At 41.5% G+C, this 23,061-nt stretch overlaps 1 protein-coding gene across 3 annotated transcripts in view; it reads left to right on the top strand.

The window, feature by feature from the left end:
* Nucleotides 1-11,022: 11,022 nt before the first annotated feature.
* The window catches only part of CERK (ceramide kinase), a 62,720-nt gene continuing 50,681 nt past the window's right edge, over nt 11,023-23,061 (top strand). For 2 of the 3 annotated variants that reach the window (XM_078394392.1, XM_020796995.3), the window contains exon 1: nt 11,023-11,316. In XM_078394392.1, the coding sequence (XP_078250518.1) occupies nt 11,169-11,316 (148 nt within the window). In that variant the 5' untranslated portion in view covers nt 11,023-11,168. Of the gene's footprint in view, nt 11,317-22,794; nt 22,831-23,061 lie in introns of all 3 variants that reach the window. The other variant, XM_020796994.3, reaches the window with a different exon arrangement.

Raw genomic sequence — 23,061 nt, 5'->3', positions numbered from 1 at the left:
CTCCAACATCAAGAAGCAGTTACCACAGCCAGTCCTGCTAACAAATAATATGCAAATAAGTTGGCTTGGTTCTGTTTCGATGGCAGATTTTTCTGCCAACCTGTTCAAAGCAAAACAAAATCTGCCCTCATTTTGAAACTCAACAGTCTATGAAAATCAATGTCTAAGCAATGATTTATGAGAGATATGAAAAGTTACTAATTTTGGATGATAGATCCTAGAATATCTCAACCCATCAGCGATAATCTAGGGGGTGTAGACCAAATCAATAAGCTCTCTGAATCTATGGAGTGTGCATTCTTCTCGATGTTTCCCCAGAGAAATGAAGTGGTTCGCAACTGTGGGAAGGGCCTTTTCAGTGTTGGCATCTCTTTGTTAAACATTCTCCCCAAAGAGGCTGCTGGAAAGCAACATAAAAATTAGTTTGATAGCAGGCAAAGACCTTTTTCTTTTCCCAAGCTTTTAAAAAATTATATTAAAATTAAAATTATATTAAAAATTATATTAAAAAAGAGCCTCGTGGCGCAGTGGTTAAAATGCTGTACTGCAGCTAAAACTGTGCTCACGACCTGGGGTTCAAATCCCAGGTAGCCGGCTCAAGGTTGACTCAGCCTTCCATCCTTCCGAGGTCGGTAAAATGAGTACCCAGCTTGCTGGGGGGGCAATGTGTAGCCTGTATAATTAAAATTGTAAACCGCCCGGAGAGTGCTTGTAGCGCTATGGGGCGGTATATAAGTCCAATAAATAAATAAATAAATAAATAAATTAAAAAGTTTATATAAAAAACTTTTTAAATATAATTTTTAAAGCTTGGGAAAAGAAAAAGGTCTTTGCCTGCTATCACACTATATATATATATATATATTTAAAAAGCCAAATATAAAGCTGCTGCCCAAGGGCAACAGAGAGGTGGTAGACAACTTCAATCAAGTCTCCTGGGCTAGATGATCCTGTAGGGTATTAAAGGAAGGTAATCTTGAAGTGTCTGTCTACAACAGTTGAAAATACCTGGAGGTGAGGTCTTTCAAGACTGGAGCTGAGCAAATGTCATTCCCCCTCTTCAAAAAGGGGAAGGAAGAAGATCCAGATTGCTATCAACTAATCAGCTTGACATAAATACTAGGAACGATTCTAGAACAGATCATTAAACAGTCAGTCTATGAGCACTTAGAAAAGAATATCATGATTTCTAAGACCCACCATGGGTTTCTCATGTTGGAGTTTTTTGTAGCCTCGCATGCTGCCTCTACTAGGTGTAGCCGGGAGGGGCATGTCAGGGCTGGGGTGACTGTCAGTCACTAACATTACTAACCAATAGTTCCCTCCTGACAGTGAATTGAAATGCACCTCTGTGCACCATTTTTCTCTTCTCCAACCTGTTGGAAACAGTGAGTCTGTTGAGGCCTGTTGCTGAGGCATCCATGTGTTGTTAGTTTGCTGTTTGATTTGTTCAGAAAGGTAAATAAAGAAAATATTTTTTATTCTTCTTCTAATATCTCAGTATAAGTTATTGAGACTGTAAGTGCCAGTTAATGAGAAAAGTGATGGTCTAATTTGAGGAACTTTAATCTATACTGTGCTGAATCCCTGTACTTCTGCTACATAGGTAGAAGAATTTAAACAAAATTCTAAACTTTGCAACATCTTAAAAATAAATTATGCCTGATTTATCTTATTTGTTCTGATAGAGTTACAAGCTTGGTAGCAGAGGAGAGTGCTGTGAATATAGTGTATCTTGACTTCAGAGATACACTATATTCAGAGATACAATACCCTCATGATATTCTTGTGGTTAAGGTAGTAAATTTGGACTAGACAATGCTATTGCTGGGTGGATTTGTAGCTGCCTGATGGGTCATAAAGAGTGCTCACCAATAGTTCCTTGTCATCTGGAGAGAAATGAGTGAAGTGCCAAGGATTCTGTCCTGGGTCTAGGGTTTTGGGGTGTGTTTTTAAAGCATTTTTTAAAAAGGACTTTATTGAGGGCATGGAGGGGGTTATAATTAAATGTGCAGGTCAACAGCAAACCAGGAGGTGGCTGGATAGCTCAGTAAATTGAATGTCTGGCCACAGAGCCAGAGATTAGGAGTTTGATGTCCCATTGGGATTCCAGGGAGAAAAGCCATCCTGTGAAGCCTTGGCAAGCTACACAGTCCCCAAGAAGAAGAAGGGACTAGTAAACTACAGATATAGTAAGATGGATTACAGCTGGCTTGGCAGAGGCACATATGAAAATGATCTAGGCTGCTAGGTAGACCACAAGCTAAACAACATTCAGCAGTGTGATGTGGTGGCAAAAAGGGCAAATGCAGTACTATATTACATCAATAGAAATATACAGCTCAGATCAAGGGAAATAATACTACTACTCTATTTCACTTTTGTCACACCTAACCTGGAATACTATGTACACTTGTTGGGCATCATTGTTTAAGAAGGATATTGACAAGCTGGAATGTGTCCAGAGAAAGATGTCCAGTGTGATAAAAGGTCTAGAAATCAAACCTTCAAAGAATGGCTGAAGGATGTTTAACCTCGAGCGGAGAAAATAGAGATGTGGAATAGTAGCCATTTTCAATTATTTGTAGGGGTGGAATGGGAAGATGGAGGAAGCTTAATTTCTTTAGCCCCCAGAAGAAGGACTCCAAATATGTCTTCAAAGTACAAGAAATATTTTGCCTGAAGATTAAGAACTTCTTGACACCAACAGCTATTCAGCAGTAGAATACACTGCTTTGTGAGAGGTGAGGGAACTTTCCTTGATTTGGAGGTATTAAGCAGAAATTAGATGGCCACAGTGGACTCCTAAACTCTGGGTGGCTTTAGCTGTAGATTTCCTGTTTCAACAGCGAATTTGACTTGGTGGTCCTTGGGCTTTCCTTCAGCTATTCAATTCCATGAGTCTGTGATTAGCTTATTACTTATGTAGCCACTATACCTCTTTTACATTTCCTTACATCTTTTACAACATCTTCTTAAAGCCTAATCAAGTTGCTCATACTGGAAAAGCAATGTGGAAGGAGCATATTCTCATACTAAACAAGAATGGAATAAATGGATTATATTAAATGTAATATATGAACGGATAACAGCATTATCGTTTTCTCTACACTTACTAGCCACTTTTAGCATAACCTCTAATTTACAGTGAAAATCAAAAGCCTCCTAAAATCAATTGATTAGCTCCTTAATCCTGTAAAGAGCTTTGGTTAATCAGCTAAACTTCATTTTGAACATAAGCAACTGGAGTTCAAATCGTTTACATTCAGTTCTAGCAGTAATTATAGTATTAGGATGCCTGCAGCCTCGATCATTGCTTAGCAGAGGAGAAACAAACAACAACAAAAAAGCTCCTTTTTCTGGATTATATCAAGTGGAGAATGGCAAAATATTTACGGTATGCCACAATTAGAATATAAAGGTATTGCACCAATTTAACAATATTTTCCTGTCCGTATTGCCCTTAATATGCTGTGTTTCTAATTTAGTTGACTAGAAGTGGAAACAAACAAGCATGTTCCATACCAATTGCATTCTTAGGGCCTGGAAAGCCAATCCAACTAGCTTTTTGTATCAAGACATCTTGCGCAGCTCCTGTATGGTATTACAATTTGGAAAAAAATGGTTTCAATCCCTCAGTTGAAAGTGTTCTATCAAACTCGCTGCGACTCCTCTTCGCTATGCCAAGATGCGTCTCTTCAGCTGCCTTGTGTTTGGAGGCTGGCCTTCAGTCGGTGGAATGTCAAGCTTGGCTGTATGCATTCCGATTCTGGTTGAAAGTGGTATATGCTCCCAGAACCAGTGGCTATTTACACTATTTACAAAAAGATGTCTTTGCCAGCTCATGGCGTAAGGGATTTACTGACAAATTGCAGCTTTTAGGCTTCGCTGTGGACTTCTTTCTGAGTCAGCCTTATGACTGTATCAAGTCAATGCTTGTACAACGGATTAAAGACATAGATCTCCAGTATTCACTAGCATGTGCAGACAGGACCTGCTCACCAATGTACTTTGGTTTCAATTTTAACTTTCCCAAGTTAGCAAATTATCTATATCAAATCACAGTACCAAGGTATCGTTTAGTCTTCTCAAGCACTAGGTTTAATTGCTTTCCCTCAGCCTCGTTAAAAGGGCACTTTAATAACATTTTCCTTATGGAGAAAGGATATGCCCCTGTGGGGAAGAAACAGTTTAGTCCTTGCCACACACCATTCTAGACTGTAGCTTATATAGGTTTGAACACATCCGTTACCTCTACCCAGTAATGTGTAAATGTACTAGTATACCTCCCACAGACTACCTGAAGTTCCTGCTGTCCAGAGAGAACCAATTAAGAACACAGTCAGTGGCTAAGTTTTAATTCTCAGTTTTAAGAATTTGTAAAAAGTTATATTGAGACAACCACATGACTCAAGTTTTATACTGTTGATATGTTCTAACAACTTACTTACTCTGTATATCTTATATAATGTTTTTATATTTGAATTTTCAGATCTATGACTGTATAATAATGAAACTTACAAACTTACAATGTGTCAAAACAGCTTTTTCTTTCGTTTTATCTGCTACTGGTGAAGCATTTAAAGAATACACCGGAATCAACTCGATGTTTAAACCTCAATTGATCATACACACGTGCTATCTCTTTGCTATCAAAATGTACATTCCATGCACGTCTACCATGGGGTAGAAACTACGTCCATAACATATATGCCCAGTTGAGCATCGCTGGGGAATTCACAACAGATAGACTGCTAGAAGCTTTCTGAAAGCTTTTTCTTCAATGTGTCAATAGCTGTTAGAAGAATGAATTGGGATGAGCTTTAAAATTATGTAAATTATGTATGTATGTATGAATATCATTTTACGCTACCTTTCTCCCACAAAGGGATTCAAGACAGCTTGAAACATTTAAAATACAAGCAAAATTAAGGCACAGTGAATTATTCAATTAAAAACCAATTAAACATAGAATCTTCATCTAAAAACATTAACAATCTTTTAAAAATACTTTAAAATACAATACCCCAAATCATAGATGATCCAGCTTAAATGTCTCCAATGCAGTTTAAAAGCCCGCCAATAAGAAATATCTTTACCTGTTGCCAGAAGGACAAGAGGGAGGGGCCCAACAAAGCCTCCCATGGAAGAGTGTTCCACCACTGGGGAGCAGCGACAGAGAAGGGCCTCTCTCAACTTCCCACCATAAATGCTGGTGAAAGTGGTGGGACCAAGAGAAGGGTCTCCCCTGAAGACTTTAAGAGTCAAAAAGGCTCATATGGGAATATGAGTTATAACCAGAAACACATTGGTAACCCATGAAGCTGTTATCAGAGGGGAGTTATATGCCCTTTGTAACCAGCCCCGGTCAGCCTGGTTGCAGCATTTTGAGTCACCTGAAATTTTTGAATCAACCCCACACAGAGTGTGTTACAGTAATTCAAGTGGGATGTAACTAAGGTACAGTATGTGTCACTATAACCAAACCAAACATCTCAAGGAATGGACACGGCTGGTGTGCCAGCTTTAACTGTACAAATGTTCTCTGGGCTGCTGGCAAGACCTGAGCATCTAGGTTCTGGAAGGAGTCCAGGAGTATTCCTAGGCTATGAGCCTAGGTAATCCGAAGAAGTGTAAACTCATCCAGTGCAGGTTGAATCCCTATTCCCTACTCAACCTTTCCATTGACTAGGATCACCTCTGTCTTGTCTGGATTATCCTCCAATCTGTTTGCCCTCTTCTGGTCCGTTATTTGACATCAGACACTGATTTAGAACAGGGACAGCTCCACTGTGGAAATAGGTGGAAAGGAGAGAGAGAGTTGGGTGTCATCCGTGTGCTGGCGACACTGAACTCATGAATGCTGGACAACATCTCTCACCAGCTTCATGTGTATGTTAAAGTGTGTGTGCGCGTGTGCGTGTGCGTGTGTGTGTGTCCATGGACCAACAGGTAGGGCAGGAGTCTCAAATACCAATTTCTGAGTTCTGTTCCCCCCCCCCTCAGTCCCATCCTAGCAGGATGGCCAAAAAGGATGTCCAGCAGAACCAATAGGGGCATATTCCCCATGTCTAGTTTCCACCATAGGTCATTCACCAAAGCAATCTCTGTCCCATAACCAGGCCTGAAGTTGAAGGCCTGTTCAAGACTGGAAATGGCTCCAGATAATCCATCCAATTCAGAAGCCCTTTGATGAGACAGATTATTTCTCTTCTTCCACCATCCCTGCCTTTTATCTTTAAGGGGAAAATAAGAAGATACTGTATAAGAATAGAAGGAATGAAGAGGACACCAGCCTTAGGACATATCTTTCTTGCAAAAAACAAAAGTGAGTGACAAACGCTGCTGTCCTGTGATTACTACGAGTTAACTCTACCGATCATCCTGATAGGATTTACTGCTGAGTAACCATACATATGGCTGCTGTGTAATAGAAGCTATTTGGAAGCTAGTAATGTCGATATTCTCTTCTGCAATCAGCGGAAAGATAAAATGAGTAGGGCTAACAAACAGATTAACATTTGAACCTTTGCTGAGTGGGGTTTACTTGGACACATGCAACGTAGAAGGATCTTAACCTTTTGATTGGCATTGCTAGATACTGTAGCAGTATGTTATATGCTTTACAGAACATCACATTAATTACAGAAAATTAATGGGTTGGCAATACTCAAGACCTGTAGCTTGGAAACAACCTCCAGTATATCATTTCCTGTAGGCCTGACTCTGTGCATAGTGAGATGAGCGTATGGTTGGTGGTGGCTACTGATGCACCGATTTGAGACAAACATTTAATAATCAATTCAGGTTTGTAAGCAGACCACCTGCCTCATCACTTCCTTGGCAAAAACAAATGATCTCCAGACCACCAAGCAATGAAGCTTCATAAAAGGTGATCCTTCTGCTTCTTTGAAGTCCACAAATGAACAAGGTAAGTACTGCTTGTGTAGACGGAGCCTGGAAATGTTACATATTGGAATGGTCATTCCCATGCTACTTCGGGTTTCTGGGAGTTGTTATCCAAAAATAATTTCTCCAAGCTCTAAGACAGATCGGCTAGCAAATATTTCTGTGGGTCTCTGACTGATATGAATGTTTGAAAGTCTGACTTAGTCACATAGTTTCATTACACATTCTATGCACAAATAAGGAAGGCACGCTTTCTGCATGATTCTCTGTACAGATCCTCTTTAGCATCACATTCTGCCTCTTTGGGACACTTGAAAAGGAAAAAAAAGGCTGTTGCTTAAACCGCAAAGGATCTTGCACAAGTGTGATATTTGCATCCCCAGGAAAGCAAATTATCTTCTGGATTCATTCCCAGACTCTCTGCTATGTCAATAACTTTCATTCAATTGCTTTTCACTTAAAATGAGAGTGGTGCGAACAACAGGCTGGAAGCTGAGAATTCCTCTTGACAAGCCATCAGAATTTGTTGGGGGCTTTTCACCTCCCCAGATGAAGCCACTTTCATTCATCGTGTTATTTTAAAGGAATGCTTAAAACAGTTCAGAAGAGCATTCAGCGTAAATGATGTCATTCCTTGCTCAAAGGGCATCTCTTTTACACTTAAGAAGGCTGCTTGGTTTTCCGCAAGCCGAATCAGTGGGGAGCAGCTTGGAATGGTTTTCAGCTTACAGAGTCAAAGCAAATTTATCTCTACATGCGTCCCATGAATTTGCTGTCTCCTTTCTTTTTTTTTTTCTGATGCATAGAATTAGAGGGCTTGAAGACTAGAAACACCCTGCCAATCATCTCACTGAATAGTTCCCCGGACTATGTGCTAGACAAATCTAGCAAGAGGTTCATTACATCAATGCTCCTAGCAGCCCAAAGCACTCACCCCTAACTGAGGCCGTTTGGACCACAGGTCTTGCAGAAGTCATTGCCTCCTCTGCATTGGCATCTGCTAGGGGTAGGCTGTGGTGGCTGGGGGATTTTTTAAAAATGTAAAAAGAAGAAGAATTTACACTCTCTGGGTAATTCTGGAGCAGAGACAGAGAACATGGTACCGCCTACATTCCATGCACAGCGGCCAACTAAACTGACCATTAAGCACTGCATCAAACTTTGCAATGAGATAATGTCCTTCATAGACAAGAAAGCAGACCATACAGCTTTGTCTTCCGAGCAAGGGGAAAGCTTGTGTGCCTCAATGGGGGTTGGCTGCCACTGCTGCATTTTCTACATTTTGTTCCTGAGGTAGTTGCTTCCTCCTGCTAAGGACTGGGCTGGCCCTATCTATATCGGAATGATATAATGGGATTACACAGTGAGATATGCTACTCATGATTCTTTGTCTGAGTCACTTCTTGGAGCTTTCTTTCTTTCAATAAGTAGGCATGGTAACACCTGTAAATATGCAGAGATGGATGTAAGGATGAAAGCCAGTTTAGGGCTTCCCCCCCAAGTTAAGATTTCTTTTCTTTTCTTTTTCTTCTTTTTATTAATATACAGGAATCATATATAGAGAGAAAAAGATTGTCACATTCCCACCTGCCCTTGGTTGTTTTAGCACACAAAGGCACAAGCTACGTGTCGTTCAGCTGCCACCAGTTGATTACATCAACATTGTTTATTAATAATCACAGAGGTCCAGGCAATGTGTCATTTAAAAAAAAACCAAATAGAAATTGTTTATTGTTATAGGTGATGAAGGTATAATCGATGTGATTAACTCTTAACAAAACATCCTTCTTCATACACTCTCAACCTCCAGACTCCCAAAACACAAATCCTATAATCTCCGATCTAACTTTGTCCTACCCCTGCAGAGATTCTTATATCTCGTGACTCCGCCTCTCCAGCACACCCATTGGTCCATGCAGATAGCACATTAATATTCATGACCTGGGCAGATGCCACAAAGATGTACAATTCAAGTTGTATGGTTTGGTACAGAAAGTGGTAGGGGTTCCCTTTTGTGGCTTGGATGGCCAGAGAGATGGAAAAGTCAGGGGTATGGCAGAATAACTTAATAGGTGGTTATAACTGGAATAAAGTTATAAAGCAGAAATAGGTCATAGCCTTTTCAGTCACAGCTCGTATTTTCAGTTCAGCATGGAGAATGTATCCAGGTGCCAGCTAAAGAACCTGTTAACCAATGGACAACACTCCCCACCCATGTGCTAAGGGGGAAATGTGGGATGACCCACATGCTAAGGGAAATGTGGGATGACCCACGTGCTAAAGAAAATGGGGAACCACATGGATCCACATGAAGTGAGTGGGCAGGTTAGGGTTTAAAGGATCCTACAGTGAATGCAAAAAAGCTTTCAGCCATGCGCATACACAGTGAGCGAGGCTGGAGGGAATTCAGATAATAAGCATTGGCATAGCATTCGTATAGCAATTGTTGCACATGAAAAAAATAAAACATCCCCTGAAAATAAGCCCTAATGCCTTTTTTTGGAGCAAAAATTACTATAAGACCCTGTCTTATTTTTGGGGAAACACGGTCTTTAAATTTCTTTAGAAGTCCAAGAATATTGATAAGATAATACAGAAAATCTGCCATGTTGTACAAAATCTATTCGAATCAAAGGCATAAACTATATCTCTCCCATTGTATTTTTGGGGAAAACTTTTATAATTCTTACAACAATGTATTACCTAACGTCTTCCAAGTGTTATAACTGCAACCACATCCAAATACTGTATGTACATTCAAGAAGAGAGAGTATGGGTGTGCATGCGTGCACATACAGTACTGTATATGACATTTGGCTGCTTCCTGAGAACTTAGTGCTGAATAGTGGAGAATTTTCCCACAAAACCCTCCCTCTCCACATTGCCCTCTAATTTAGCAAATTTAGGCATTTCGGGCAGACTATTTTTAGCATTTTCTTAGCAGATGTGAGAAAGCCTCAGCTTCCCCTCTGGTATGCTCAGGTTTTCACGCATCTGTTAAGAAAATGTCCATGGGCCATGTTTTGCTCGGGTACTATCAGTGTTAGCTTATGAATAAAACTAAAACAAAGCAAAAAATCCAGTGACTGCCTGAAAATATTTTGTGGTTTGGTAGGGAAAATGTCATGGGGAAAAAGCATTGTTTCATCAGATCCTTCATGAAGGGACGACAAAGTAGAAAATTACTGTCTTTTCAGCCATCCCAGTCTTTGGCCTTGTATGGGGGAAAAAAACCCACATTTCATTCTTTGTAGGAGAAACGAGGACTGTAGGACGTGTCGGGGGGGAGGCTTTCTCATCCAAAAAAAAAAAAAAGGACACGAGTACAAATCAATCAGGTTTGAGCAAGCGCAACCAAACCGAAACCCTGAGACATTCACTTGGAAGTTGAACACGACTTACTGCCGAGTATGTCAGATCCGCTCATGGGTTCATTGGGGTTTTTTTGTTTTGTTTTGTTTTGTTTTTCATTAACCCTACAAACGATCGGCCTCGTTTTGGGTGAGGAGGGGACCCGGGGTAACTTTTTAAAGTTCCTACATCCGAAGCATCCTTTCAGGACCGGGAAAGCCCCGCTGCCTCCAAGACGCGGTGGCTTGAAGGACATACATCTGGACACGCGTTTCGGAGGGGAGGCAAGGGCCACCTTTCGGCCCACGAAAAGGCGCGCAACCCCACGACTGCGATTTATTTTCATTTGTCTGTTTGCAAGCCCTGCTGGATGGACCCCGCCTGAGGGACTCTGCAAAGAGACTTCTCTTTTCACCCCGGCGACCTCCACCTCTTTTTTTTTCCTTTTTCTTGGACTAGGCAGTTCCCTCTCCCTGCGAGATCGCCCGCTCCCATCCTTTCAGCCCCCTCAGCTCCTTTCCAGGTTGGCCCTGCATTGCGAAGATCCTGTCTCCCTCGACTACGCGCCACCCTCCCCTAGCGACCCATTCCCCCCCCCCCCGGCCTTTTCTTCTCCCGCAGAACAAGCGGCACAAGGGAGTGTGGGCATCCCCGTTGAGGGCCACGGAAGCGTCAGTAGCAGCTGCTGAGCATGCGCCAACCCCCCCTCCGCGCATGCGCCCCGCGGGCGGCGCTGCAAATTCTGAAGGATAACAGATTCTGAAACGTCGGGACGGGAGCCGCGCGGGGCGGGGGCATCCGCGCGACGATCACCTCCCGGGGGGCGGCGTTTCGGCCCAGCTCGCGCCCCCTCTCCCGGAGTCTCAATCATGTCACCTCAACCGCGGGAAAAAAGGCACTGACGAGCCATGGGCGAGCGGTCCCCTCCGGCTGGCCGGCGGACCCGGCTCACCTCGTCGCTGATGCTGGGGCAGCGTGTCCGGGAGGTCACCTTAGACCGGGAACGGGGGGTCTTGGCCTGGCGGGACCCGGAGCCCCGGCCGCGCAGGGGACGAGGTGAGTGGTGTGGCCGGCAAGGGCGCCCTGCTGACTCTTGGTGGGAGCCTGAGAGTGTGTGTGTGTGTGTGGGGGGGGCAACTGAGAGGGCGAGGGCTTGCCTACAAGGGGGACCGGCCGCCCTAGTAGGCTTACCCCTTTCAGGGTCCTGAAGCTCCAGGTGCTTCTGGGGCATGTGCAGAGCGCTCCCTCCCTCCCCACCACCATCGCCCTTGGCGTCGCACGCGCCACAGTTTAGACCCCCTGCACAGTGACACCCCCACTTGACGACCACCCTATGCCCGCTCGTTGTCAAGTTAAGCGGGTGGTATTTTTCATCTGCCTGGGATGCATCCCGGAGGGCGGGGTGGGCTGAGGAAAGTATTAGAGCATAACCAAAGCAACTTTCCTCCATACTGCTGTGAGACAGTATAGACCAGTCCAAAGTCTCCTCTGCTTTAGAGCGTGCTCCCTGTCACCTGCTGCAAACCCAGTTTAGGATTGCTTTAACATACTGTAAAGATAAAAGGGTAATACAAGATACAGATACCTGCCTCTGAAAAATTGTTAAAATACTTCAGTCACACAAAGCCTCTTTGTCCAGTGGGCACCTGTATGGCTGCCACTTTCCCTTCCAAGGCATCTAGATTTCTTTTGAAGAGGCTGGGACATACTTTAGTTTTCTTCCCAATCTTTTCCACGAAGAGGTGGTGTGCGGAACCTCCTTCATTTCCTGCTCCATACTGTTTTGTCACCTTTACAGTCTTAACAGACTTAACAGACTCTTTAACAGTCAAATGCCCCCATTTAACACTCTTGGCAAAGTACACCAGGAAAGATTCTATCTTCACAAAAGTAGAGGAGCAGGCACTGGAGTTCTATCAGATCAGCTGCCATTGTCCTGAAAGCTCCTTTTACAAGCTTATGAGCTTGGCAACAAAGCTTATTAGGAAAAGACACATGGTCAGCCCCTTCCCCCCCCCCCAAAGATACGTTCATGTTTTTTAAAATCTGAAAACATTAAGGGTAAAGCAAAAATCTATGCTGCTACCTATATGGCAGCGGTAGAATTCCATCACGATATTTTTACATGCACTGTATTTGAATAACAGTTAATAAAAATTTATGATGATTATTTCAGTTTTCAGTAGTGAATCATTCCTATCTCATAGTAGGTCAAAAAAGTAGTGTCCCAGCAGGCCAGATTCTTCATGCTGCTAGTCAAGAATAAGCAGCAACTGTTTTTCCTACCTTCAGTCTGTTCACACAATACTTCTTATCCATGTAGCTTTACTGATAATTTCTAGAATTCACTTGTAGGGACAAATTTATTGAAACCAACCATTCATCTATGGTAGCAGGAATTTCTGCCTCCACTACAAGAATTGCATGCCGGTGACAGTATCTGTGACTACAGCATTTAGATAACAGAGTGCATATTTGTTCAGATCAGTTTTTTTCTCCCAAAGATGACCACAAGGGACTCTTGATGGTCACAGATGTGTGTATTTTCTGCCTCTCGATTTATGAATGAACTATAGCCTCAGCCACAGCAAAGAACAGGTTTGACAACTAGTGCATTAAGCAATCAAGATTGATTAATAACATGTATTGTATTATATTTAGCCCAATCTCAGAGACTTTTGACACGATACTAATTCACCTACCTGACTTGGCTTGGAAGGCATTTCAGACAGAGGTGAGGATCATGTACTCGTGTCCCAACAAAGATACTTTCCCTTGCTATTGTCTATGGAGGGTGGAACTGTGACAAGCATTGTATGCCAGAATAACTGGAGGGTCAAAATTTTGCCACCCCAATGGAAGTTTAAATCAGTCCTGTTATGTGGCACTTACCTGATCATCTGTGGGTGACAGGCAAATCAGCTAGGTCTGCACCTATGGTCACATGCGAATAATGTACACCCTGAAGCCTCTGTAGTGCTTCCAGAGTATACAGGAAACTTTGCTGCACCAACTGCATATATGACATTTTATAATTCCAGAAGTCTCCTGGAGAAAGGAAGCTCACCAGTCTGTTCAGCTCTTACCTTTGATACCCATTTGCAATCTCCATTTCTGCCATATTCTTCACTCATCATATTTTCAACTACCATATTCTGAAAAAATGACTGGATGAAGCAGTATATCCCCACACTTAAGGTGTTTCCAGACAAAAGATAGGGTGCAGATGCCTTGCTTCCAGTATGAAATTATTACAGGAAGGGGGCAGGATCCAGATGGCACTGTCTTCCATTAGTAGCCCTCCTGTGTTTTTCTTCCAGTAGCTCAAAAGATCCATTAAGGAGGGAATGCAAGAATAGTTGTATAGAGCTTTTCAATTGGTAGCACAAGGAAATGTGTTTGGAAGCACCCTACATCTTATTTTTGTACTATGAGTAGATCTTAGCTGTTTATATATATGCTGCATAAAATGTAAAGGTATCCTCAACTGTTTCCAGTGCCAGACATTTTCTCACCTTTCCCCCTGTAAACCAAGGATGAGCAACAGGTGATCAGTAGGCTACATGGAAGTAGCCCATGCTGCTCAATTTATCACAGTGGCAAAAATAATCTTTTCTTCCTTGTTCTTTTTTTTTTCAAAACAAAATGGGTGCAGCACACAGACTTTATATTCCAGACTAACAGCATATTGAAAGTGCTGTTCCCATGGAAAGTAAGATACAAGTACCTTGTTTTCAAGGCTGACACTAAACAGCACTTTTGAAAGTGCTTTTTGCATTGAAAGCAAGATATACAGGACACATGTACCCTGTTTTCAAGGCTCACAGTTAGCTTTCGAAAAAGGCCATGTGGGTCTTTCTTTGAAGAAAGATCAGGAAGAAAAGATTGCTTTAGCCTCCATCAGGGCATCTGATTAATCAGTTGTTGTTGTTGTTGTTGCTGTCGTCATTTAGTCGTTAAGTCGTGTCCGATTCTTTGTGACCCCATGGACCAGAGCACGCCAGGCCCGCCTGTCTTCCACTGCCTCCTGGAGTTGGGTTGGGTCGAATTCATGTTGGTAGCTTTGATGAAACTGTCCACCCATCTCATCCTCTGTCATCCCCTTCTACTCTTGCCTTCACTCTTTCCCAACATCAGGGTCTTTTCCAGGGAGATTTCTCTTCTCATGAGATGGCCAAAGTATTGGAGCCTCAGCTTCAGGACCTGTCCTTCCAGTGAGCACTCAGGGTTGATTTCCTTCAGAATGGATAGATTTGTTCTCTTTGCAGTCCAGTCTCAAGAGTCTCCTCCAGCACCACAATTCAAAAGCATCAGTTCTTCGACGGTCAGCCTTCTTTATGGTCCAGCTCTCACTTCCATAAATCGCTACTGGAAAAACCATAGCTTTGACTATGCAGACATTGGTCTGCAAGGTGATGTCTCTGCTTTTTAATATGCTGTCTAAGTTTGTCATCGCTAAGAAGCAGGCGTCTTTTAATTTCGTGGCTGCTGTCACCATCTGCAGTGATCATGGAGTCCAAAAAGACAGTTTCTTTGGCTTTTCACAAGGAATTTACAAAAATATTTCAGCTGATTTGGGGGAATTAACAGTTTCTCTACCTTGTTTTATTGAACTGCTCTTCATTTGTGTAATATTATATTATTACCATTATAATAATTACTGGAAATTACTGTAAAGCTTGCTTGAATAGATGTATCTACATGCAGTATTTTAAAAAGAAAAATTACTGTTATTTAAAAATAACAGCCTCAGTGTAATGCATCAGAGAAACTGACTGAAAAGTGGTAATCACATACTTTTGTGAATAAAAATGAGTAACTGTGAGTCTCCCATCTGACCAAGTTACCAGTTCAAGAGCCTCTCCCAGCATTTTTAATGAACAAGACAGTAGCAACTAATTTTTCTTCTATGCTACATTTCCATAATCTCTCTGCTATGTTGGGAGCTCTTTAAAGCTGTTCTTCTGCTGGTCCCACCCTTTCTTTCTGATATCAGTGGTGACAGAACCTGTTAGAATAGTGGATTATGGCCCTCCTATTAAAGCTACTAGAATTTCAAGCCATTTTTCAAACAAATTAAAGCACAGCACATATGACAGTGTTGTGCCGTTAATTGCATATGGATTTAAAAGAATGAATTAAGGTGCGGGACTGGTTAGCCAATATATTTTAAACCACAGTTTTGTAAAGCTAGACATATTTGCTTTGATGTGAGCTGCACTGAAATCAGTGGGCTTGTCCTTGTATAAACATATTTAATGCCACAGATAAACTCAGTTAAGGATTCGCCGTGAGCTTTCTTTTATACCTTTAAAAAGCAACAGTGTAATATTCTTTAAACAAACTCTTCTTGTTTGTTTTAACTGTCCCCAGTCCACATTTAAAAAGTAATCATTTCAAAGTCTGATGTAATCTGTACTGAAATTCTAAAATAAATTTGCTTCCCCCACAACAGAGTTATTATCACAGAACATCTCTTTTAAGACTTTTAGCCATTTCAGTAATACAGTCGTCAAGCAAGAAACCATTAGTTTGTTCCTCTTACCTGTTTTTAAAATCTTCCTGGTCTCCTGTATTAAATGTGGAGACTCTGTTTCATTTGTGTATCTTACTTGTAAGTGTGCCAAATTCATTTTAATCTTTAGACATAAACACATAGTTGAGCAAGGCCTGTTTAACTAAGAATCCAGTGTATTACAGGAGTTATTCAAGTGCTCAGCTCCTTGTGGTAAACAGGAAGCTCCTTTTGAATGGAAAAACATTAAAGTAGAATTAAAAATATTGAAATAAAATACTGTACAAGGCCTTGAATTGAGTTGGGGAGGGGAGAAGGGGGGGGGGAAATCTTGAAAATAGTAAAATGTGCCACCACCAGCTACAAGCGTCTGCCAAACTAAGGTACAGCCTGCTTGAAAAAGATACGTACTTCACTGCATTAGATGCCTGATGTAAGCAGGAGTATGGACTGGCCTGTCATAACAGGAAGTGATAGAATGATACCACATTTTTACAGCATATTACACGTACACAACTGAGCCTCACAGAGGTTTACTTTCCTGCTGAAGTTAGTAGAATTGCAGCTGTAGGACCCTTAAGTGGCAGATTCTTTGTTTTGCTTGGCTGGAAAAGAGAAACAATTGAAATTGCTAATCTGGTATTCAACAAGCTCCCATTTGTTTTTGGTATATGTAATTATGAATCTTTTTGAAAAGTTTATTGTAGTGGGAAAGCATGAAGAGTCCAGAGTAATTTTGAAATATTGATAGCAATATTGTCCCACTTGGGCTCTGTTTTTTCTTTCCTAGCACAGTGACAGTGCCATAGCTGCTTCCTAACAGGCAGAAATTCAACAGCTGGCCTTTTTTGAAGACCACATCTATACCAGAGGTTCCCAGCCTTTTTGACACTGGACTGGTTGGGGGAGGACAGGGTCTGTGTGCGGGGAAGGCAGGACCCCCCCGCACTCATGCACAAGCACAAAGGGGTGGGGCGCACTCGCACACATGCACGAAGGGACTGTGCAGGGGGGTGAGTGTGTGCGGGCTGGGTGGGAGATCTGTCTCTGTGGTCCAGGCCATGGACCAGGGGTTGGTGACCCCTGATCTATACAACAAAATGTGCCTGTTAATTTCTGTCAGCCCTGGATTTGCTATAAGCACAGGAGCAATACCAGAAAAACAACAACAACACATAAGGAAATACCTTGTTAGAATCAAGCAGAGCAATAGGAATGGTATTTGAAACTCCCACCCAATCCCAAATCATTGGAAGCTAATCTGACTGGTTTCAGTGGAACTTCCAAGAACAGGTTTTTAGATTCCATTTTCGGTGTGGTGTAAGAAGGTGGATGACTATGTGTGACCAACTGAGCACAGTCACTTCATTTAATTAGTCTAATTTATGTGTATTTCCTGATTTTCCTTCAGTGAGTACAAAATGGTGTTCATCCTTTCCCTGTCCTCCAACTGCATGCTTGTAAGAACCATGTAAGATAAATCAGGTTGAAATTGGGATTGGCCCTATGTTACTTTGAAAGTTTTCTGTCCTGATATGGAACGTTCACAAGGTCCAAAATGTAGCAGCCAGACTGATTGCCAGGGTAAAGAAATGTGACTGTATCATCCTAATTCTGGACCATTTTCATAGGATACCAATCGTTCTCATGCAAAGTTCAAGGTTTTGGTTTTAACATACAAAGCCCTGAATGGTTTGGGATTTCATTACTTGTGTGAATGTCTTCTGCCAAGTTGAACTGTCCATCTGGGCCGGGTCCACACAGACCTTGTTACCATAGATATTGACACCTCAAGACGCCCTGAAAAACTCAACCAGAAACCGGGCCTTCTCAGCTGTGGTGCTTTCTCTGTGGAATGTATTGTCACAGGAACCACACCAGGCATCCTCCCTCCATGGCTTTAAAAAGCAGCTTAAAAAGAGAGCTTTTTAAAGGAAGCTTTTGGGGAAGTTCTCCCCAACTAACTGAAATAGTGGAGGAAGAAAGCACATTTCTTACACTGATCAATATGTGTCGTCCCCCCCTCCCCCCGGTCTTGCTTGTCTCTTGGAGGGTAGGTTTTGTGTGTTATATTTGTTTTACCGTGTTTCCCCGAAAATAAGACAGGGTCTTATATTAATTTTTGCTCCAAAAATTAATTTTGGATGGTATAAAATTTGAACTAAGAAAATAAAATAAAATAGTGGGTCAGGGAGACATTTCTAGTCCTTTGTTTCTCCTGTCAATTTTGTGTATGCATGACAATCTTGCCAATAAACCTGCAAATCTTACTATTTCACATATGTACTCTTTTTTTCCCAAAACCATATCACTATCCTACAATTTGCAAACAGTGGGGATGGAGGATTCCCCCCCCTCCCCATCAGATTTCATCTGGTTCTCAGCAGAAGCACAGGGTGGAGCTTTTCTACTTGGCACTTCAACTGGAAGTTCAGCTTGTTTCACACTTAATGGGAAAAGAGAGCAGAGGCACTTCAAGCTGGCACCACCAGATGCTGGCTGAGCATGGCCAGCTTCCCTCCTTTTGCATTTAATGTATATTGCTTCCTTGTTGTTCCTTTTCTTCTTTGGGAAGAATTTTACTCACTACAGCAGACAGTAATAATTTGTGGGCCAAATTAGGGAGTCTTTTGTGCGGGGAATAGCCAGGCGTTCAGTCCTACACCTGCAGTATGAAATACTGTAGGTGAGCAAATGAGAAGCTTCTGTTTACGTTGTTCTGCCTGGAGAAAAGAGCACAGAAGCACACACGTGCCTGGCCGAATCCTCATGATAATAAAGACCTTATCTGTGATTCTGCCTGTAGGCAGCTCTGAGCAGGCAGTAAAATGGGGAAGTGCGGGATTGCTGGGGGAAAAGGTGGCTGATGTAAACCTGCTTGCTGCCATCAAGTATTTCCAAATTGGAAAACATGAATCTAATCCAGATGACCATGCTGTAATATATTGGCTCAGTTTGGCTAGAACACTCTGTGATGGGTTAAACGCTACGTGAATGAGCGTTTCTTCTGTGAAAAAGGACTCACTTCTGCTCCCAATTCCATTGGGATTGCAAAAAGGGAGGTTGGAAACCTGCAGTTCGTGGTTCAGGCTTACTACAGCCTGTTGTTGCATGTGAAGCAGAAACTGTGCTTACCTTTAATCAGGGCTGGGCAGTTTTGGAGGCTTTGCAGGTCAGCTCACCTGTTCCAATGAAATCTGAAGTCTCCAGAAGGCTACCTCCAGTTCTAGCCCCCATCCACCCAGTTCTTCACTTTAAATAGCTGGGAGATGTACCAGGTTGCTAGAGGAGAAATTGAACAGAAGGAATTGGTACATCCACAGAAGTCCAGATTATAAATGAGAGATGAAGTCTCAGGATGTAGATAATAGAATCGAGTTCTTTATTCTGTATTCTTTAAATGGGTAGTTAAAAAGCTCTGGTTCAACACGTTTCAGCAAAGCCTTCTTCAGGAGCTAAGCATAAAGCCAGGATCAGCAATTACAGTTTGTTCTTTTGGCCCAGTTAGGACATTGTGGAAAACTGATCAGTGTAAACATGATACAGAGATTTTCAGTCTCTTCTTAGTGGCCCTACCAACCTTGCCCAGCTCATTTGTGTAACACAAAACAATTAAGCTGAAGTTTATGATAAGCATAACTGAGAATACACAGCGTAGTTCAAACTGGTTATTTAGCCTTTGTTACTCATCCTCTCAGAGCTTTGACTCATACATCCAAACCTATCTCTGTAGTACATATATCCACGCCTTGAAGCAGGAATAGCCCTGACTTGTAAATTGTGTATCTGGTGATTACAACAAACCGCAGTTAGCAAAAACTGTGATTTCAGATCTGGATTTGTTGGCCTCAAACAGATTGATAATACATGTTATTCTGTATTAATATTATGTAAACATAATAGCATGTAAATATTACATAATGGCCAAAATCTTGTTCCTTAGTGTAGAAAATTGCACTAGAGTAGGCCCATATGAATCAATTGAGTTTATAGAGTTGACTCACCAGATCCCCATTGATTCAGTGGACCTACTCTAGTGCAACTGACTACTGTGTTTCCCCAAAAATAAGACAGGGTCTTATATTAATTTTTGCTCCAAAAATGCATTAGGGCTTATTTTCAGGGGATGTTTTATTTTTTTTTAATGTACAACGATCTACATTTACTCAAATACAGTCATGTCATTTCCTTCTAGTTGCTGCACAATGGTGGAGGGCAGGTTTTCACTTAACTGGGGCTTATTTTTGGGGTCGGGCTTATATTATGAGCATCCTAAAAATCATACTAGGGCTTACTTTCAGGTTAGTCCTTATTTTGGGGAAAACAGGGCACCTAAAATAACAGAGTTTGGATCAGTGTCAGTTATTTCATCATTTTATTTGTTTATTTTCTCAAACAAATTCTTGGGAAGTTTATTTGGTATGAGATAGAACTTTTTGTTTCAAGATTATTTATGTTACTGATTTAATATTTTTATACGCTGCTTTGTTACAACAAAACCATTTCCAAAGTGGCTAACAAAAATAATTGTTTTGTTTGCTTTTGTTTATATTGCTTCAAAGATTTAATCTTTAAAAGTACTGTTTAATTGTATCTGTTAAATTTTTATCTTCTATGGTTCCGAAGAGAGAGATTCCGGGGGAAGAAATCCACTAACAAAATTCATTTACGTTTTCTTGACTTTCTGTTTTCCGTTATGAATAATTTCTTCTCTTTTGTTTTATGTCCTGCCTGCCCTTTAATATCTCTAGTCTAGTATGACTTTCTCCTTCAGTCTTGCACACATCTTACCCACTAACTTATTTGTCATTAATTAAACAAGCTTGACATGGTGTTGACCTTATTTATTCACTTTCCCCTTGCTCTTCTGGTGTATGTGTTGCAAGTTCTTAATCATTTGGGTGGGGTTAAGGAACCTACTGTAAATCTGAAAAGCTCAGAGTGCTTTTTCAGTTTTTTAAACCCCCCCCCCCAGTTTTTTTTTTCAGTTCCAGGTTAGAATGAGGAAACAAAAGAACATAAAAATACATTGTAATACAGGCTGTCATCTGGTCTATCACCCGGGCTACCCAAGGCTGGGAACCACTGCTTTAGGCCTATTCAGTTGCTGTTTCTCAGTGGCCATGCTGCCTGGAGGATTTTGGGAGTTGTAGTCTAAAAAAGCCTTGTGTCTCTGGAATATAACACAAAGTAATTCACAAATAATTTCATAACATTCCTGAGTTTCCTATTATCTATAGGCTATGCAGTTAATTGATCAAGCCTATGAACTGCCACTGAGACCAAAGCTATTAACAATTGTTTTCTTTCCAGGATCTGAGTTCCCCACCTTCTTTAATATCTAGGCCTTGGCAACAGAATGTTTGTATCCTACAGGAGATGCCATTTATTAGCCTGTCCAGTTCTTGATTCTTTTCAAACTGGTTCATAAGCCCCTCATGCAAGTTTCAGGAATTCAGTTGGCTTCCATCAGGAGTACAGTATTTAAAAATCTGTAGTCAAACTTGCTGGGGCAGAGGCCTGTGTTGAACTGCTGACCTTGGAAAAGTCCCACTCAACTTAATTGTTTCTAGTTCAGTTTATAAGTCATGGAGTTCATGGGAAGTCTGGGTTTCCCTAGGTTGTGACACAATGACTCCTAAGTCCTCCCATTGATCAAGGCAGTACGGGGAGTGCATTCCCTGGCATTCAGCATATAAAAACCTATTTCTGAAGGTGTTAGATATAAAAAGCAAAAAGAGCAAGTGAATTTGTAGCAAAGCGGGCTGCTTATATCCTGCCCCTAGTGCTTAAAGCACTCTCTAAGCAGTTTTCAATTTAATTATACAGGCTACAGATTGCCCCCCCCCAGCGATAGAAGGCTAAATTAACCCTCAGCTGGGTACCTGAGCCCATTGGGATCGAACTCAGGTTACAAGCAGAGTCTTGACTGCTGTAGTGCAGTTTAACCACTTTGCCGTGAGGGAAATGGATTTCTTTCTCGTGACCAATCATTGTAATCATAGTATGAGAAAGTAATGTGGTGACTACTCAGGGGAATTGCAGTATACACCAGTAACAGTTATATTACCTGTGCCAGTTTATTGACTTGGCACAAGCTTTTCGAACAGCAGCTGATGAAGTGAGTTGCGTTTTACAAAAGCTTATGCCAAATAAAACTTGGTGGTCTTTAAGTGCTAGTACACACTGTTTTCTCCAGAACAAGCTAACATGTATAACCTTTAGAAATTTTTGCCATGCATCTTATTCCTTAAAGTTACTAAATGGCATTAACTTGCAAACCTACCATAACACTTGACCTTATAGCAAACACTGTATTTGAAACAGGTTTACATTTTTTTTAAATGCAGAGTTTAGAAAAACATGTCACTAGAGAGAATTGTATAAGCTGCCTGGCATTATTTACATGGAAATATTGGTATGGGATTTGTTTTGCACATGTTGATTCATTTTTAGAATGCAGCCTTCTATACACTTGAGAATAGGTCTCAGTGGGATTTCAGAGTAAGCACAGGAAGGACGACCCTGAGACAGTAACAAAGGAGAAATCAGCCAATAATGTCACCATTTTAAAACAAACTATAGTGACAAAGAAGGTCGGTTTCCACCCCAAACCATTATTATATTAGCTGTTAACTGATTATATTGCATCATAAATGCAGAAAATCAACTAAGATTTGCTAGGGAATACCCTATTGGACATAGTACTTTGTCCAGTTTTGGACGAGGATAAGAGAGTTACTCTCCATTTTCCCTTAGGGAGACAATATTATTTATCCATGTGATCCTCTTATAGGCCCCTCCTCAGCCAGGATGGCTTCTGGAGCATCTTGCAGATAGGTAAAAATAAGGAAGTCACTAGTCAATAGAAGGACACAAGACAAAAAGTAATAGGGATAGAGAGGGAAAAGGAAAGCAAGAACACACCATTACCAGTTTTTAATGTCAGATCAATCTTGTAAGGAGCAGCTGTAATATAACCAGAAACCTGTTTTTTTTCTTCTTCTTCCCATAACCAGCTGCAAAGGAAATGGTTTTGTGGAGAAGGCAAAGAGGTCAGTGAAGAGCTGTCTTTTTAAAAAATTTGATTAAAGGTATGCTTAGCCATTATATCTTTCCCATGGAAGCTGGTTTAGACAGCTTTGTGGTGATCCAGCAGGCTTCTTCATGTGGTATGTGCTGCGTGGAACAGTGTAAAGGCTGCCTTGTGATATGAAGTGACTCATTGGCAGAGAGTGGGGGTTAAGGACAAGAGGAAAAGGCCCCGTGCAGCCCAGACTTCTGGA

This window comes from Pogona vitticeps, chromosome 5 (genome assembly GCF_051106095.1).
Source record: "Pogona vitticeps strain Pit_001003342236 chromosome 5, PviZW2.1, whole genome shotgun sequence".
Classification (NCBI taxonomy): Eukaryota; Metazoa; Chordata; class Lepidosauria; order Squamata; family Agamidae; genus Pogona; species Pogona vitticeps.
This window is presented reverse-complemented; position numbering and strand designations above follow the sequence as displayed.